General features: G+C 38.5%; 1 protein-coding gene across 1 annotated transcript; it reads right to left on the reverse strand.

The window, feature by feature from the left end:
* Positions 1-19,933: 19,933 nt before the first annotated feature.
* Positions 19,934-20,532, reverse strand: LOC131920745 (oligoribonuclease, mitochondrial-like). The gene has a single exon (XM_059275189.1). It carries the CDS (start codon positions 20,510-20,512, stop codon positions 20,192-20,194), a length of 321 nt encoding a protein of 106 aa, XP_059131172.1. The 5' UTR covers positions 20,513-20,532; the 3' UTR covers positions 19,934-20,191.
* Between the last annotated feature and the right edge of the window lie 266 nt (positions 20,533-20,798).

Below are 20,798 nucleotides of genomic sequence, written 5' to 3' on the forward strand. Positions count from 1 at the left end.
GCTTTGTTTCAGCTTAAACCTGTGAATGTATCTTTCAACATCAAAATTTAAAAAAAAATCAAGCCACCCTGGCTCCTGGGACTCAGTTTTCCTTAATAATTAACCTGAACTGCGATCTGTGCAGCTCCTTAAGTGGAATTCATAGGCCCTAGCTGTGTGACATTTCCTTTTATTTATTTTCAATCATCAAAACTCTATTTAAACTAACATTATTATTATCACAGTACAGCTTAGGAAGAAATCATCTTCATAAAAATCCACAGGTAAAAATGCCCAGTAGAACGGGATCTTTCCAAGAGACGATCATACTGGCATACGGCAGTGGGGATCTCACCATGCCATTCACACCGTGCCGATACCAGAAAAAAAGGCAGCGGCAAGCATGCAAAGACACAGCAGTAGCAAGAGACATTCTGGGGCCGACCTTGCTGAGATTCACCCATCAGAGTTTTGTCTCCTGCTGGGCCCATCCCCAGAAATCAATTGCCATATGCTGCTTCTCTGACCTGGCCACTGGCAGACCCTAAAGGATACTCCCCGGAAACATGGGTTATTACATAAAATCACAGGGTCAGGTTTAGGATCCTTCCGTATGAGTCATTGGTCAAGAAGGCCACAGAGGTCTTTAAGAGAGAATAGGCTATTTCCATTGTTCTTGTTTACCTACAAAAACCACGTAGGAAGATCCCACTGTTGAAGAGATCTCATACTTTGGATTAGTGTAAGTGAAGGAAACTGGCTTTGAAAGAGTCTCAAACAACCCAAGTGCCTGTGACATATTTATCAATAAGAGAGATTCCATGGACAGCAAAAGTTTATTTTATCTCGGTAATAATGGAATACATGTGCAAAAGTTTAGGGTTAGTTTTATCAATAATATCTGTGAAATGCTTATCCAGAGTTTTAAACACAATAATAAGGGGAGATTATATTTTAAAGATAAGAAGAATGTCTCTGGAAGAGATATATAGAATGAGATTTCTAAATTGTAACATCAGAATGCCGACCTGAAGAAAATATAGACTTAAGGAATTTATTTGAATGTTTCATTTCAACCAGCATAGACTGGAAGTTGGGAGACGACATTTCAATGGAAAGAACACTTTAACCAAAAGTTGAACAAGCATGGTAAGTATTCAGTAGAAAGCTATTCTATGGCCTTTCCCTCTCCCTGTTTAAAAGATTAACAAGGCACAAAGGAAGTGCTCATGAAGAAATAGAAGGCATGGTGGCCAATAGGCTAGGAGAGCTGAGAGAAGCTTCACAATAAGGCTTGTTACTCTCAGGACACACTTCTTGAGATAATGTGTTTGGTAATTAAAGTTGATTCTGGGCCAAACCTCACAAACCTCTGCTAGGACAGAATCTGAAAAAAAAAATTAGTAGACATTTTATTTTGATTGATCCCTCATAGTTTATTTCACAGGTAGATAGAAGCCCTCTGAAAATTTTGGTTAACTCATACAGAGAAGGGTGTGTTCTTCCCATTCTAAGCCATGTTTTAGAACATACAGGCGTTAAGAGATTTCTTCTCTATTTGTTTTTTCAGAAGTCCGAGGATTAGACACCATTCAAACTTACCCGTAAATGTCAAAAATGTTGTGTTGGAAATGTATTGTGACACAGGAATAACTTGTGCATTTTCTGTTGCTCCTGAACTTTCAGTGGCCTACAGAGAGTACTACACAACACAGGACCATGAGTAATTGTTGAACTGATAGCCTTGGTGGTCTGCTTATTCTGATCTGAGTGATAAACTGTAACTATTTTAGCTAGTATTTGTCTTAATACAAAAAACAATAGCTATTACTTCATCTAATTAAACAAATGGTTCAAATGTTAAAATGTTTTTAAGTTTGATTGTGAACGGAGAAAACGCGTACATGATAGTTCAGTATGTGAAAGAGGAGCATTGGCTGAACAACGGAGTCTTGAAATCTGAGAAGACAGGATGTGCTCAGTGTTCCTGAGCTGCTCCCTGGGAAGAACGCTCCCTGCTTCCCCTGCCCAGAGTTTATCCTCAAATCTGGCTCAAGTAGGGCAGAACTTCAGCAAGTTCTCAGACAAGAAGTTTGAGCTTGCCAGAGTCCATAAGTTTTACCTCTCCTCTGTCAATCCATTTTTTTTTTAAAATCTCATCATAATAAGCAATATTTGGAGAAGTTCTCTTGAAGAAAGTGAATTCAACCTGCGTGTATTTTAATTTTAAAGCTTTAAGGTGATGAGGCTATAGTAAGCTACTTGGTGAGATCTGATGACTTAGGTTAAACTATTTTACCTTTAGTCGAGCAGCTTCTGTAGAACCTTCTCCCAAGATCATGGTCGACTGGCTGGAACTCTCTACTCTAAATATCAAGCAGACTTGCATTTGAGTTGTGGGTCTGTTATTTAAACACTGTGACCTAGAACAATTTATTTAACATTTTGAACTGCAAATAGGTTTTACAGTAAAATTTCTTCTCAATATTTCTGGAAGATTGAATGAAATTGTGTATTCAGAAATGGTAACCACAACTTTCCAAGGAATAGACCTCTTTAGGAATTCTTAGATAAAATTGTTTTGAGCTCTCCAGCATTAGGATCCAAATAGACTTATAAAGTCATTCCCAGTGGTTTGTACATGAACAGGAGAAAACTGACATTCCTTCAATGAGGCCTAGTCAGCCACAACTGGGAAATCTGCAGAGTGTTTACAGATCATTTAGATTTGTTTCTTGAACGTGCAAGAGAACCCAGCAGCACAATAGACAAATTCTGCTTTCACTGAACCAACGAGAAGACAGAGCCAGAAAAGAGGAAAGGCACTGATGTAAAAATGTGCTCCCAGTGCTTCCAGCTCCTTCCTGACCTTCCAGCTCCTTCCAGAGGCTGCACCATCAGATGCAAGAGTTCTGTCATGTGACAAATGGATACTTAGTTCAAAAGTTACCTATTTCTATGGCACCAACATAAATTCTTTTTATTTTCCTATTGTTTTAATGTAGGAAACTGAAAACTGTATCACAGTGTACTATCTGACATTGATAGAATGTTATACTTTGTTATAATTAGGGATTTTTCAATAGAATTAAAGTTGTAGTGATGGATTTATGATGCAAACAAAATGAATGACTGAATTTTTAATTTAGTGATGATTTGGCTTGCCTTGACTTTGATCTAATGTAACCATTAAAGTATAAAAGTTGTTATTTATGCTTGTTTCATCAGTAAAATACACTCCTAATTGATACATGGAATATAAATAGGGTAAGCATATATATATACATATATATATATATATATATATGTATATATATATGGAGGCTAATTTCCCTGAGTCTCTATGCTAATGTCATACCATCCATATCTATGAATAAAAATAATGTTAATATTTATGTGCACCAATGAACCATATATATATATATATATATAACTACATACTATATACTATATACTACATACTCTTTGAAAGAGTTTAGGTCATTTGTGTGTATCTCCAACAGCATATAAAATCATTATTTGGGTATCAAAATGATCCACATGTAATTTTATCCTTGCTCCAGTACATGCCAATCTACTTATTGTATATCAATTACTGTTTTATACACATATTTGGGCTCATCTTACCAATTTTGTATTTGTATTATTTTTTGGATCTGGGATGTTATCTGCAGACCCATGTGTGGAAGAGCACAGCCTTTGGTGAAGATTTAGAAAGTAGACCCTATTTAGAGGAAGAAAAGCAGCTCTGATCATGCCCTTGAAGGGAAATTAACCACACCCATTTCCTCCCCCTTTCCTGCCATTTGAAGTCACCTTGAGGTAAGGAGCATCTTCCACCATCCATGTGTTTCTGCCGTGATGCAAGAGGAAACAATCACAGACTGAAACTTCCAAATCTGACCCCGGATAGAAATTTCACCCTTACAAACTGGTCATCTCAGTTATTTTATCACTGAAAGACAAAGTGATACAGTGAATATTTCAGTCTTCACATTGGGCAGTATTGTTCTCTATAAAGTTATTTGAAATATATCTCTACCATCCTTGACCATACTTGATGAGCTTCCTTATTTTCAGCCTTACTAGGTAATCTAGTTTTTATAGTCAGATACATACATTAATAGCAATGATCCTGGCTAAAATGTACTGAGCACATAGTACAATCAGACATTATTGTTGTTAGATAATCATGTAAATGCAGGGTCCTCTCCCACCTACCTGTTCTCAAATACCTGACAGCTGCTTCCCAAATTACGTCATAGAGGCTTATATTAATTATAATTGCTTGACCGATGGCCCAGGCTTATTATTAACTAGCTCTTACATTTAAATTAACACGTTCCTATCGATCTATTTATAGACACGTGGTCTGTGGCTTACTGGTCCTCTAACATCCTGCTTCTTGGGCAGCTCGCAGTGTCTCCCATAATTCCACCCCTCTTCCTCTGAGATTTTAGTTTGATTCTTCTTCTTAATTATCTTGCCTTGCTATAGGCCAAAACAGCTTTATTATCAATCAATGAGAGTAATACATATTCACAGCGTATGGAAGGACCATCCCACAGTATAATCACTACTATTACTGTTTTATATTCTGTCACATATTTATTTTAATATATATTTATTTAATATATATGTATATCCTGTTGGAATTAATCTGAATGTTTCTTATAGTTTAGAAAATTTTTTCTTAACTTGTGGTAGTACTTTTTAAATTGAGCAGCCCACAGGGGGCAGGGGCTAGAAAGTGTGTTGTTGGGGTGAGCCCTTGAAAGCTATACCTACCCCTAGTTGCAGGCAGTGTTCTGTCATTCTTATTCTTAGTCAAGCCTATTCTTAGATGGCTTCTCTTCCGGGCTTTAGAACCAGGATCTCTCATTAACTTATGAAATAAATCCTTATGCTATCATCGACCTTGTCTTAGAATGACCTGCTAAACTCTCTCAGTGTGTGTCTTCTCGTGAACTGTCAGAACTCTTCAGTCGCTCACATCATAATTTCACCAGCTGTGAGTTTCATGACTTCCTAGGACTTAGCATTATTCCAGCAGAGTAAGGAATTGTGTTTGACCTCTGCTCCTGTCATTATCACTTGACTAGTGATGCTTTTCTGTAGGCATGTTTGCTTCACTGTCTGATTTAGTCAGATGTCTGTCTAGATGCCACTGCACTGTGAGTAGCATTCCACAGAGATTGTGTCCCACCAGGAGCTCTAGACAGCTAGTATTCCATAGCCAGTTCTGTCTTACCACCTTCTTCATTTTTCAGCTGATGCTGGAACAGTGATCACAAACTTCTTAAATATTTTCCCCATATTTATCCACTAATTATAAGATATGTATGTAATTATGTTCAAAGTCCCATTTGGTGTTAATACATAAAATAGAAGCAAGTATCCATGCCACTTGTAGAAACACTCATTTATCTCTCTTTCATCATCCATGTATCTTCAAAGGATAATTTCAAGTATAGAAAAAAGAAAACATACAAGAAATAGATGAAAATGCTTTCAAACTTGGAATTAGAGGCGTCTTTAAGTTTCCAAGTAGAGTTTGAAAAATGTTAATTATGTCACTTTTTAAAGTAGCATACTAATTAAATATCAGCTTATTGAGGATATAAATTATAACTATGAGTTACATAAATTATTTGTATTGTATTTCACATTTCTATACAAAGATAGAAGTAAAATAACTAACTGTTGAGGAGTATGCACATGATAAACCCCTGGGCTGGCCATACAGGATGTGGCTGCTCTCTAGTGGTCAAGATTAGTGTTCACAGCTCAATTATTCGGGCAGTCATTTTATTTTTCTGCATCGAGACTGAAACACAATAGAAATCAGAAATAATCTTACGGTTTCATGAGAGTCCATTTTATTAGTTGCACATTTTATAGTTAATAAAAGTGAATTGTTCCATTTAGTTTTTATTCAATTCAAATAATTGTCTAAATCCAATGATATATGACCATCACAAAGTCAGCTCAGGAATATTTGCTTAACAAAAACCTCCAAACATTTTCCATGTCATTGAACACACATAGTTCAGTAAAAGGATTTACTACTTAGGAACTGACTGCAATAACAGGACCACAAAGTGTCACATGAAACACAGGGCAAGTGACAAACTAGACACAGAGAGGATGAACAACTGTCTCCCTCCTGTCAGATAGAAAAGTCTCATCCTCCATGTCATCACCCCAGTGCTTAACTGAAACTTGGTAAATCTGGGTGAAAGGGAAGAGAGTTCTATATTATCTTTCTCATTTTGAGATTGTTCCTTGGCTTTGTGTGTTGTGCTGATCCACACTATCAAGTACATGAGTACAAATCACTACAAACAACTTCTGTACTCCTAATGCCCTTCTGTCCTGGTTCCTATTCTGTACTGGAGTTCTGAGACGAGCTTTGGACAAACTAGAATGGATGCTGATATGTGCCCAAATTCTGTATCCGTTGGGATCAGGTGCTTACCTGGATGTTCCAGAGAAAGGAAGGTGAAGGACATCAATACAGAACACTCTGCCCTCATGCCCACCTGTTGTTCAATGGTCTACAGGAACAACAGTTCGGGGATTCCCCACTCAAACCTTTATCTCCCATGTATTTAAATATTAGCTGTGTTCAGAGTAACATTTTCACATCCCATGCCACAGTGTACTTTGATTCACAAACATTGCTTCAAAGTGGTGAACTGCCCAGGTAGACCAGTTGCCTCACCTATGTCCTCTACCCTCATCTACATAGACTGCCTTTAGAAAATTGCTTAGACCAGATGATATGAAACAAGAGGATGGACAACGTTTGAGTCATGTTTAAATTGGAAAATCTTATATATCAAAACTTAATATAAAGAAAAAGTAAACATGTCATACTATTAAGGGAGAAAAGAGTAAATGCATTTACTTATGATTATATGTGAAATTATCTTGAAAACTACTGGCAACCTATTCACAAAGCATAACTCCCTTAATGTACATACATTAAACCAAATAATAACTCAGTTTTCAATTAAGTATGGTAAGGATTATTACATCCATTTTAATGCATTAGTAATAACTCAGAGTTGCAAAAGATATGTGTCACTTTCAGAAAAGCAATAGAAATACTTCTCTTTGGAACAGCCAAGAACAAAGATAGATTTGAATTCTCTATCTCCCCACGTATGTTCTGTTAGCTCCTACCTGTCTGTTGTATGAATCTGAATCTGTTCATACCAGAACGTAGTCTTGTCTTTTCTACCCCTCTCTCTCTCTTTGTCTCTCTCTGTCTCTGTGTCTCTCTGTCTCGGTCTCTGTCTGTGTGTGTGTGTGTGTGTGTGTGTGTGTGTGTGTGTGTGTGTGTGTGTAGATGAACTTTTGTTTTGGGGGTGCCAGCTCACAAAAAATGACACGAAGATGTATTATTAATTATGAAAGCTCAGCCTTAGCTTAGGCTTGTTTTTAACTAGCTCTTATAACTTAAATTAACCCATACTTTTTAAAATTAACCCTTATTTTTTAATCTACTTTCTTCCACATGCTTGTTATCTCCATTATGCCCATCCTGATTATTCTGCATCTGGCTGGCAACACCTTCTTTTCTTCTTCCCAGAGTTCTTTATTTTCGGAAGTCCCTCCTAAACTCTTCCTGTCTAGCTACTGCCATTCAACTCTTTATTAACCCCATCATAGTGGCACATCTCACACAGTGTAAAGGGATATATTCCAACATTTCTCCCCCTTTTTTTTCCTAATTATGAAAAGAAAGGTTTTAACTCTAACACATCAAAACTATATACAATAAGCACAATTTTCAGGTAAGAAGTACATAAATAATGTTCACTCCATTTGTATTTGGCAAATTAAAGAAAATACTGCATTATCTATTCTATGTTAGTCCAAAGTCTTACACCAAAAATGTTTTTGTCATTATTTGTATTACCATTCTAAATGTATCTTTTTAGATTTTGAAACATCTTTTTAGATAAACAAATTAAGCTTTTATGTTTCTCAGATATAAACTTAACCATCTATTATGTAAGTTTCTTTTCTGAATTTGGTAACAAGGAAAAGTGTAAAACTGTACCTACCTAGTCTTCAATCCCAGCCAGAGACCCTAGAAGGATGAAATATTACTTGAGTAAAGAAGTGCAAAAAATCAACTTTCAAAACTATAAGAAATAACAGAAATGGCTGGCTGCCTGGACATCACTCATGTTTCCTCTGTAACATTAGGGCATCTGTCTTCAGCCTACAGGCCTAGAATATCTGACAAATTTTTCTGTGAAGCAGGAATTTTGAAAGACTATCCTACCCTACCTTGGCAAAGTTCAGCAGTCATTTTCTTTTGTGTCCAACTTGTCTAGTTTGGACAGCATACTGTCAGTTGTTGAAGCCATAGGAGTCTCTTACTCAGTGGCTAACTTGCCACAAAGAAAACAAACTCCATATGGAGGTTCTTCAGTGCTCATCATCTTCTTTGACGTAGATTGGTGCTACCAGGAGCAGACATGTCTCATCATGAAAAGGCTTATGTTATTAAAACATCTTAAATGCTATATTCTGTCGATCCCTGAAGTGTTTGAAGACCACCTGTTTATCTAAAGTATATCTCTGTTTGGACTTGAAAACATGGCACGACTATAAGTTTGAATATTATAGGTGATTAACTACTAAACTGCATTTCTTTATTTTCTTAAATAATTTGTACTAACTTTAAAGGCCTAGAAATTTACATTATATTGTTAAATGAACTGCATAGATACAATATTTTAAACAAGAGTAGAAACATGTGTATAGTATGTTCTAACAAAAATAACCTTAAACATGTATCAATATTCAAAAATACCTTAAATAAGAGTAGAAACATATATACAGTATAACAAAAATAACCTTAAATATGTATCAATATACCAAAATCCATACCAATGGATATATAGATATAGATAGATAGATAGATAGATAGATAGATAGATAGATAGATAGATAGATAGATATAGAGAGATTTCAACACTTACAGTGGATATTTGTTTTACTTGTTTTTGATTTTTCAACACATGGTTAGAATATCATGCATATGTACACACATGCATTGCTTTCTACAATGGGGGCATGGAAGAGTATCTATCTTAAGATTAAGGCTCTGTTATAGCATATATATTAAAAGTTGATGTTGATAACATGGAAAGTCCAAGGCAAGTAAGGTTGGTTGCTACTTTGCTCTCTTAAAGGCAAGTTAAACAAACAGGCTAAGTATCCAGTAGAATGTCAGACTTGAGTAACCTTAAGATGTATTTATTAATAACTCTGCTGTAAAGTCCAGCAGAAATTCCAGTCTCTTTGAATGTAAGAAATGTTTGTACAATAATGTAAGAGGTATATTCATAATTATGTATCACCCTAGATTATCTAAAAGGAAACACCTTTAATAACACTGTGTGATTATCACTGTGCTCTGCTTCTACTTAGCTCCTGTTTGCAAGTGATATGTGTAAAGGTACATAATATTTAGCTATAAATTTATGCGAAAGGAAAAAATAATTCTTTCAACTTTATACATATAATACCCAGAGTTGCTGGGCGGTGGTTGCGCACGCCTTTAATCCTAGCACTCGGGAGGCAGAGCCAGGCGGATCTCTGTGAGTTCGAGGCCAACCTGGGCTACCAAGTGAGTTCCAGGAAAGGCGCAAAGCTACACAGAAAAACCCTGTCTCGAAAAACCAAAAAAAAAAAAAAAAAAAACCCAGAGTTATAAATGTTAAATATCTTAGAAAAATGTTGGTTTAAGAAGGATGACTAAGGACTGGGTGGTGGTGGCACACGCCTTTAATCCCAGCACTCGGGAGGCAGAGTCAGGCGAATCTCTGTGAGTTCGAGGCCAGCCTGGGCTACAGACTGAATTCCAGGACAGGCTCAAAAGCTACACAGAGAAACCCTGTCTTGAAGAAAAAAAAGAAGAAGAAGGCTGACTAAGGACATATCTTTACTTATTCTGGCATCTCTGTTAATAGTGAAATTCAGAAAAATGCTTTGCATTTTCACTCATTCCCTTTCTGCCCATCTGAAAGCCACAAAATTACCAAAATCTAGACGATGACAAATACACAGAACAGATGCTGCTAGATTACCAGTGGATTTCACACTCAGACCTGAGTCTATCTTCACATATGATGAGTGATCACAGCAGAAATCCAGAAGAAGCTCCATCTTACACAAAGCAGAAGTTGGCAGAACCATATGCCTGTGGGTACAGTGATGCCCTGCGGCAGTAGAAGACAGATCCAGGAGGCTGTCCAAACTTTAAAAGACTCTAAAAGTGCAGACTTTTCCTCTAGGCAAAGGCTGACAGGGAAACTGAAGGGACTCTAGCCAGCCCAGCAAGACAGATACGTTCCAGCAGCCCTTCCTGTTCTCTTCCCTTCCATCTGTCTTGCTAAGAACCATTAGATTGCATTCCTAAAGTGAGCCCCCATTTGCTCCTTGGCCATTTGCTCCTCCTGAGGCTGACCATCAAAGCTATCATGTACTAATAAAAAGATTGTGCTGCTGTTGTGTCTTTGAAACAGGGTCTTACTAACTGGCGATGTAGACCAGGCTCCTCTTGAACTCACAGAGATACACCTGTCCTTGTCTCCTGGATGCTGAGATTAAGGACATGTGTTACCACACCCGATACACAGAATTTTTTAAAGGATAATAGAGAAGTGAAATTATTGCTGCTGTTTAACTCAATTGACACAGTTGCAAACTGCCTTCTAAATAGCTATGCTTATCTACGTAGTCAAAGTTTCTCCTGGCCTTAATCAGAGAAGCTTTTGGACACAAGGAACAGGAATAAATGCAAGGACTCATTGCTGTCCAAGATGGCGAGAGTAGCCACTGGTTGCCAGCCCAGTCCTAAACAAGACATTTATACCACCCTCTCTAAGCCTCAAAGAACATCACAGAAGAGGGAATGGGAGTATGAAGATCCAGAAGATAGGGTGAAGGAATAACCATTGCAAAAGTCATCATCTCATTGCAACTGCAGTTACCTACACTGAACCACACAGGGCTAGTCCTATGGACAGTAAGTCAAGGAAGGCAGGAGTCAGAGGTGGAGGAGGAGGAGGAGGCCTCCACCCTTATCTCTGGACCTACTTGATATATAAAGGGCTTCTGAGTTGGTACAGAAAACACCCAGACACCAAATTCTCAGCACAAAGGAAATTTATTACCTTGGAAGGACACAAAAGGGAAAGGGTGGGCGGGGGCGCATTGCCTTTGGATCAGACAAAGACAGAACATGTGTTTCTACAGGAGAGGTTTTTAAGGAGAAAAGCCAAGTCTGTGCTAGGTGAGTTGGTAAGTCCTGATTGGACAGGTTAGCCAGTGTAGCCAAATAAAGAATTTTGATTGCTGGATTTTGGTGATTTGATAGTTGGACCTTGGAGTTTTAGTCAGGCATAAAGAAGTATGCCAAATAAGGGAGAAGACTTTGGCAGCTAGCTTTAGGAATACAATCTAATGGTTTAGCAAGGGAGAGGGAAGGGGAAAAGGCAAAACAATGTTTGCCATGCTGGAGCCTGTGTTTGTCATGCTCAGACCTGCTAGGGCCCTTCAGGCTATCCACAGACTCTGGAAATGAACAAGTCACTGCCTTTAGTTTTTTAATCCACTGATGAGCCCAACAGAAGGCTCCAAATCCAGGATCACACAGATGACCCTGGTTAATCTCAGTAGGTCACAAAACCAAAAGGATAAGCATGGACAAGAGACAGAGACACGTGGAGAAGGGCACAGACAGGGACAGTAGGGTGATGGGAGGTGAGAGCGCCTACTGTGCATTGTTGAATTGTTTTAAAATACATTTAATGCATTTAAAAATGACATTTCAGGATAAACTAAAGTGCATAGAGCTAAATATTAGGAAAAGGAGAATATAACAATTTAAATGATTCTTAGAGTAGAAAAGTATACATCTTAGGTAAAAATTAAAATAAATTCAACTAAAATAGGTTAAAAGGAGAGATAGATCAGATATAAGTTACACAAAATAAAGAAAACCAGCCCTACTAGCAAGGTGGCTCAGTAGGTTGAGAAAGTGTGCATGAGCCAGGTGCGCTGGGATGGACCATGGACACCACATGGTAGCAGGAGAGAATGGACACCGAAGTTAGTCTCTGATGTCCACACAAGTAGGCATGTGTGTGTCTGCACTCAAACACATGCTCACTAAATAAAATAAAAAATAAAACTTTAAAAATAAATGACAATAAATGATATATATATATATATATATATATATATATGTATACATACATATGTATGTATATATACTGGAAAGAATGGTATAACTACTAACAATATTTGTCAATTAATTAAAATAGATTAAATGAATAGAATGGAGATAAAATATAAGTGTAACAATAAATAAAACTAGAACAAGAAAAGTCCTGGTTTTTTGTTTGTTTGTTTTTTTCTTCAAGAGAGGGTTTCTCTGTGTAGTTTTGGTGTCTGTGCTGGATCTCGCTCTGTAGCCCAGGCTGGCCTCGAACTCACAGAGATCCTCCTAGTTCTGCCTTCCGAGTGCTGGGATTAAAGGTGTGTGCCACCACCGCCGGGCTGAAAAGTCCTGTTTTTTTTTTTCTTCTTACATTTCTTTATTAATCATTGAATACTATTATTACAGTTGTTATCAAATTAAGTAGCAGTACTGTGGCCTGGAAAGAAATGTTATGAACAATTTACTCACAAAATAACATCATATCAGGTTTGTAAAGGAACTATCTATTGAGTGTTGATAAAACTATTAGACATCCAAACTCCAGGTTTCACACCTACCTGGTGAGTACCCTGAACCCTGTCTAGCTGGCACCCTCTCCAAAGCCGCCCAGACCCAATCCTGAGCACACATCCTATGCACTAGCCTAGTCTGGTGAGTACCCAATCCTATCTAGGCGGTATGTCTCCCAATGTCCAGACATATCCCTGATCAAACAACCCGTGCCCCAGGCCAGTCTTGTGAGTGCCTAAACAAGAGCTACACAGTGAGAACACCATTGACAGTCCACCGTGGGTAGAAGACATCTCATAAGCAGCCCCCCCCACCCCGGCAATTAATGGCCGATAATATTTTACATCCAAATTTTATTTGAGGAGCATACTGCAAATCTTTATATGAAAAATGCAGCATGTAGGTTTGAAGAGCAGGTGTTTTCTGATCATTCCAAACGGAAATGCTTGTGTTCTGCACTTGAGGAGGAATTGAAGGTAAATGACACTGAAAGAGTTGAGGGAAGCCAAGTGTAGGCTGCCTTTTCTTCACTGCCCTCATACCTCCCTCCCCCTCATGTATATCCACAAGCACATGGGTCCTGAGAACTCTTGGAAGACGTCATCCTGTCTACATTCTGCAGATGCTAGTGGGGTTTGCTGGCAATGGAGCTGTTTAATATTTTTTTTGTGTGTGATATATTATGCCCTGGTTAGTTTTAATTGTCAGTTTGTCACAACCTCAGAATCATCTGAGAAGAAGGAACCTCAACTGAAGATTTGCCTAAGTCAGATTGGCCTGGGGCCGTGCCTGGGAGCCCAGTGTAAACCGCACTCTACATAGGCAGGAGATTCTTAGTTGACAGTTGTATAAGCTTTGACCACTAGGTGGCGCCAAACAGCAACAGTATGTGCTCAGGTGACTAAATGCAAAGCAACAACTCGTTCTTTACCCACAGCCGAGCACTTGGCCAAGCTCCTGGAGTTACTTGAGGAGAGGGAAGAAGGGTTATAAGAGCAAGAGAGGTCAGAATCATGATGGGAAAAACCACAGAGATAGCTGACCCAAGCTAATGGGAGCTCATGGACTCTGGACTGCCAGCTGGGGAGCCTGCATGGGACTGAACTAGGCGCTCTGAATGTGGGTGAAAGTTGCTTGGCTTGATGTGTTTGTGGGTCCCCTGGCAATCGGACCAGGACTCATGCCGGGTACACGAACTGGGTTTTTAGAGCCCATTCCCTGTGGTGCGATTTTTTAGAGCCCATTCTCTATGGTGAGATGTCTTACTCAGCCTTGATGCAGGGGGGAGGGGCTAGGTATGGCCCAACTTGGTATGCCAGCCTGTTGACTATCCAAGGGAGGCCTTACCCTCTATGAAGAGGGGATGGGGAGAGGTGGGGGGAACAGGAGAAGGGGAGGGAGAGGGGACAGGGGTTGGTATGTAAAAGGAAAGAATTTTTTTTAAAAAAAAATAAGTAAATAAAAACAATTACACAACTCAGAATGCACAAGTGACATTGTCCTTGACAAGGGTTAGAGCCACTGGAGTTATACACAGAATGGAAACATATTGGACACCTGCCAAAGGCGGAAACATATTGGCTATATGCCAAAGGCTGTACGGTATAATTTTTTAGGATCTTAGGTCTCAATGAAATTTCTTTTAGAATAAAAACACTTTCTTGTTTGCTTCTATATTTGATTGATTGACAGAACACTTCTCCGTGACACAGGGGATGATGCCCTCTGCTCAGGGGAGGACCTGTAACTGAAGTTCCATAAGACTGGTTGATACAACTTAGAACCAACATCCAGCATTTACGGTCACTAACGACAACGAAACAAGCATCTTGAAAATGTATTCCCCCGAAGATACCTGGACGTGATATCAGAAACATTTCTACTCTGGATTACAGTAACAGAATTTGAATTTGAATTTGAATTTTCCTTGGGATCCAAAATAAGTTACCTAGTTTCTTAAAATTGTAAGGTTGTTTTAAAACTGTATGTGCTATGGTGGTTTGTCATGTGGTAAAGATCCCTAGTTTTTTTTTTTTTTTTGACCTTTTTGGTGACTATATGATTTTCATTTTTGAAATGAATAAAATTGTTGTTATCAATCTAAAAAAAACCCAAAACTCAGTCTTTAAAAAATCGTCTTATTAAATTATGAATACAAAAGTTACAAATAGCAGAGACTCTAGTTATCTGGATAGAAATAACATTAAACATTTTCCACAAATTTTCCAGTAGATAATCTATCAAGTATTAGAAAGTTTAACAGCTATTTCATTTAAAATATATAATTAAATAATGACTTTTAAATGTTGATTATATCACCTTGTGAAAATAAAAACTACTAATTTCATTATTGAGATTATTTTATGAGGAATGTGCCACAACACTGACATTTAAATTCCTCAGGGGTTAGTCAGTAAAATGAACAACAAAATAAAACAAAACCTGCTAGTGACATCCTTGTCCTTTGTCCTTTGAATTTATGTCAAGGCCATGGAGTGATCGCCTAGCCTAAGGAGTTAGTGTCAAATTTAGTTTCAACTAAATTAAAAGCTATCCCCTGTGTTGGCAGACACATTTCAAATGCTCCAAGCTGTGGAAGATACAAATACACTGATATGTCTCCTTGCCCTCCAGAATCATTACAGTGAAAAGCAAAATAAGACGGAATAGAGAGAAAAGGTCTGATCCCGAGTCACACAAAAACCAAGCACTTCCTAACAGGTCTCCTCAGAAAAGCGCTGCTTTACAGACACTGCTGGGGAAGTGGAGAGAGAGAAGGAAAGTGTCAGGCAGGAGAGAAGTTGGAGCAGAGGAAAGGAAAATAGGGATCTCTAGGAGGAGGAAACATGGACATAAAGCTGAAGAAACTTCCTGCATTCTTGAAACTAAAACATGATGAACGCACACGGAAGAACAAAGTGAGGCTTAAATAGCGCACATAGCCTGTTTCACACAGGGTAAAGGTTAAGCTAGATGCTAATTACCCTATAAGCAATAAGGCATGAGTGGGAAAAATATAAAACAACAGGCAACAGTCAGTTCCATAGGTCTGGGAAATTGGCTTGGAGTGTATGGGTCACATGTTTAGAACCATATCAAAAGCAATGAAGCCTTGAAGGAACTGGAAGGTTACAGTAGATGGGGCAATTTAAATGGGAAGGAGGCATTTCTAGGTAGACTTAAAACTGACTACGTAGTTGGCTAACTTAAAAGAGCAATTGGTCTGCCTCCCTCACATTTCCCTGACTGCGAACTGTTTGCACAGAAGCCAATGCGCTCTCTTCACTGCATAAATCTAATGACCTTCCACCATATTCCAGACACTTTCAACTGCTGTCCCCATCTTGCCACCAAGGCCAAATCCCCAAATCATCTGTAGTCTTTGCACTTAGTGGTCTAATGTCCTGTTCCCCATTCTCTTCTACTGTCACATAGCTGAGTTCTGTTTCTTCACTGCACCTTGACCTTCCTCCAATAAGACTGAATAGAGTGCGCTTATTCTATGTCCCACAAGGTTCAGATAATTTTCCTGCTGAAATCCTCAATTGAAGTGTCAATTACCTATGGAAGAGGCCTTTACTGTCTGGGATAGGTCAGGCAGCTCCTTCACAGGTACATAGCAACATGTGCCTCTACCTTCCTGCATTTACTTAAGGTGCAGGTTTGTGTGTTGATTTGGTTTTGAGAGGCTCTTTTAAAAATATCTATATATTTCTCCTCTCCCAAGTCCCCCCAAGCCCTCCCCACCTGTCCACTCACCCAACTCAATGCTCTTTCTCTCTCTATTTAGGAAGTAAACAGGAAAACAAAATCCCAAATAAATGAGAATTTAAAAACAAAAGAAAAAGGGAGAAAGAAAAAGACAAAACATAGAAAACATATACACACATACTAACACACACAAACCCCTAAAAACACAAAATTTAAAATCATAATATGCAAGCAAAAGATCAATAAGACAAAAAAAATGCCCAAACAAAGAAATATGGAAAAAAAAACTTACAAAAATACCACTGAGTTTGTTTTGCATTGGCCATCTACTGCTGGGCATGGGGACTCACTTAAGTGTGGTAAACATACCCAGTGAGACTGCATTGTGGAATCCTAATTCTTTTGTGAGCAGTTGTCAATTGGAAATGACCTCTTGATTGGCGGTGGGAACTCACATCCATTCCCCTGTCTCAGCACTGAGACCCTATCTAGCTCGAAACTGGAGGTTGTGTGTATGCTTCCGCAGTCTCTGTGAGCTCATTTGAGCATCAGTCCTGTTGTGGATGGGAGACATTGTTGGTGTCATCTATCCTCTCTGGCCCTTAAAATCTTCTGGCTTCCTCTTTTGTTATGGCTCCTTGATGCCTGATGGTCTTTGATGAAAACATCCCTTTTAGGACTGAGTGTTCTAAAGGCTCTCTCTCACTTTCTGCACATTGTCCAGGGTGGGTCTCTGTGTCAATTCCCATCCACTGGAAGAGGAATCTTCTCGAGAGAGTTCTTATGATCTGCTAAGCGTCAAATTTTCTAAAGATGTGGTTGGACTTGATTGAGTGGGTTTCTAACACTTCAAATGTTGCTGTGTTGTGAACACGTGTCATGCTTGTTGGGTGAATAATTGTAGGGGTAGAGGTGCAATGCACACTAAATACAGATAAGACTCAGTTGCTTTTTAAAGGAAATATTTACAGTGATGACTACGAACCAGATTACTTGGGCAATACAAAAGAAATAATCACTTAATCAGAAGAAAGAAGGCAGAAAGGAAGATGGGAGAGTGTCGAGGAAGACAGGGAAGAAGGATGAGACTGCGATTGTTTTCAGTTGCTTAACTATTGTCATAAGATGCATTTGATGCTCAACTGAATCTAAGAAGTTGTGGGAGGGACATTTTAATTTTTGAGAATTGGGTTGGGCTATCAAGATCTGGAAGCAGAAGAAGGTAAACTAAGCTTACAACAGAATATGTATAGTGAAATGCTAAAGCTCACGTAAGGTTCTGCCGGCCCTCTCAGTACTTGGAATTCACACTGTTGACCCTGCAGAATAGACAGCAAAACTCTGCCACTTGAAACAGCAGAACTGGAGTTCTCAGTTGTCCAGATCACAAAGAAGCTAGTTCCCGGCAGTCCGGCCTCTTCTTGCATGCTCAGTTTGAATTAGAATACCGGAGAATGGATCTGATTGCTAGAGTCCAGGTGCCTACCTTGCTATAACAGCAAAGGAGGCTTGGTGGGTCAAATTTTTAGGTTTCCTCTTTGAAAAGATGAAGAATTACATTTTGACACATAGCCAGAACACTAGCATACTGTTTTAATTTGTTGTATGACACAGAAGGTGAACATTTTCTAAAATAGTTCAAACTAATCCTTGAAAATTCAACATGTAAGGAATGATTAGAAAACTATGTAGTGATGTCAAAGACACAAGAGGAAACATAGGAAAGTGTATCTATTCAGGTTGGAGTAAGAAGAGAGTGTTCCTTGAAAAATAACAACATTGTTAATTGAAATACAACATACGTAGTACATAAGTACAGATTGGGGGTGATACATTGAGTTCAGCCAGGAGGATATTAGTGGCCCCAGCAGAGGTAAATTCTAGGGGATATGAAGGTATAAAGCAAGTTATATATTAGTCAGATTGTAAGAGATAAGAATGTAGAGAGAACCAGTGTTGGGTACTAGTTCAAGACAGAAACCATTAAGGAAGATAAACTACTAGCTATAGTACTAGAAAGCAGGTTTATAGATGACTTTGTTATTTTGTTTCCATATGGAGACATTTCAAAGAATTGTTGAATGGGTCCATAAGAGGCAGGAAGGTTGAAATCACAGAAAAAAAAGAGAATATGAACAGAGCAAAGTCACTATTTTGACATGGTATGCTGGATCATGATGTTGTGATTTATCTATGAGACTCTGGTCCATCAATGGTGCAGATTACAATATAGTATAGTGTATGATTTTATTGGATAATATTCTAGTCCTTTACTTTCCAAAATTTGCAATCTTCATTTCAAACAGCACATGTAAAGTAATTGCAGTCTATTTACAGATTAAATTAGAGTTAGTCTATGAGCTGTAGAGCAGTTTATCTTTTCACATTTGCTTAGTTACTCTCAGCTGAAATAAGATACTAGCACTGGACACCTTGTATCATGGAAATGCACCTTGTAAAGAAGTTCTTAGTATAGGTACACTTGAAAATAATTGCAATTGATTCAGAACATTTCCAGGAAGTACACTGTGTTTATTTTGAATGCTTTATCTGTAATATCTTAATTTCCTAGAGTGCCATTTAATACTTTATTGTCTTAAAATCATGGGTAATAATATGCCCAAAATATAAATTAGCCATCATCTTCTTACCTATGCTTAATCTCAACCTTATGAAAACCCATGTAATTTTACAGTGAAACATCCACCAAGTTGTGAATTATAAGGTAGTCCTACATTTGTAGTAACTACCATATCCCAATATTTTTAGGTAAATAATGGTTTGTTTGAACCTTACAGATATCTATTATGTGTCAGCAAAAGGCAAGCAGTTTAACATTTTAATATTCAAGCACTTAGTATATATTTAGTTGGTGTTATTCTTGGTATATATAGAACCTCTTCATTTCAGTGAACTCTTTATACTCATAGGATCAGAGGGAAGGAAAAGGAGATTCATTAAAGAATAAGGGAGAAGACAAAAGAAAAAAGAAGAGGAAAAAAATACTGAAAAAAATAAAGAAAGAGAAACTAAGTATGGTTGCTGTGGTGAGATGCTTAAGTGAGATCTGCTCTGATGAGCATTGTGTGTTTAGTAATTTACTGATTCCTTAGCTGAATATGTGCCTAGTAAATCACATCTATATAGCAAATACTAATTTATCTTTATTACATATGGAATTATGAATTCTTTCAAGTATGAGATATTAAAATCTATAGTTTATAACAGATGTTACACATGTGAAGATCCACAGCATTCCTATGAAATTATAATTATTATTATTATTATTATTATTATTATTATTATTATTTTGCATTTCAATAGAACTAGCTTTATTTATTATTTATTTTTCAAACAAAAAGAATGGCCTATAAGCAAATGCGGATATGGACTGAGGGGGTGGGCGTGGCCTGAAGCTTACAGAGTTGTTGCTGTGTCCTACTGGAAACAGCAGGTTAGAAGAAATAGTGAGGTCTTGTCTGCTTAAGGAGTCTGGAGATGCAAAGGTAAGTGGAATTTTTTTTTTTTCTTTAGAAAAGGTGTTCTGCCGAGTCACCAGCGGGAGGGAGACACTAAAGTGGCTTCTGACGAACTAGGTGGGCTGTGCAGCTTGAGAACTGGCATCAACTCATAGTCTTCTCATTTTCCCCATTTTCTATAATTTTCCTCTTCTTTTCGTCTGTCTTTTTCTTGAAGATGTTATTTCGGTAAAACTGAAGCTCTTTGATGCTTTCGCTAATGTCATCGAGTGCCCTTCCCATGATGCTCCTTGCACCAATCTGACATGCTGTCCAGCAACTCATCCGGCTGTTTGATAATCAGGTTGGGACCTTCGGCCAAAATGTTAAGATCAGAGTCAGTTATCAGACAGGCCATCTCAATAATCTGATCCTTCTCAATATCCAATCCTGTCATCTCCAGGTCCACCCAGACCATCCGCTGAGCCATGCTCTCCCCTGCCGCCATGGCTGCGCCACCTTCGCTAACACCTCGCGCCCCGAACTGCCCGTGCCTGCCACCTACGCCCCGCAACAGCCTGGAGCCCAGGGATACGCCTAGCATCACCCGGCACGAGCCGCCACGGCCCCCTATTTTTTTTTTTTTTTTTTTTTTTTTTTGGTTTTTCGAGACAGGGTTTCTCTGTGTAGCTTTGCGCCTTTCCTGGAACTCACTTGGTAGCCCAGGCTGGCCGCGAACTCACAGAGACCCGCCTGGCTCTGCCTCCCGAGTACTGGGATTAAAGGTGTGCGCCACCACCGCCCGGCTCCTATGAAATTATAAAGCAGAATTCTTCCAGAGCTACGTTTCTTCAGAGTCCCAAAGCCAATAAGGCAGAGCAACACATGTT

This window comes from Peromyscus eremicus, chromosome 10, assembly GCF_949786415.1.
Source record: "Peromyscus eremicus chromosome 10, PerEre_H2_v1, whole genome shotgun sequence".
Lineage (NCBI taxonomy): Eukaryota > Metazoa > Chordata > Mammalia > Rodentia > Cricetidae > Peromyscus > Peromyscus eremicus.

Excerpts from the sequence above, each read along its gene's own strand:
- LOC131920745 (XM_059275189.1), bottom strand. The coding sequence starts at position 20,512 with ATGCTAGGCGTATCCCTGGGCTCCAGGCTGTTGCGGGGCGTAGGTGGC.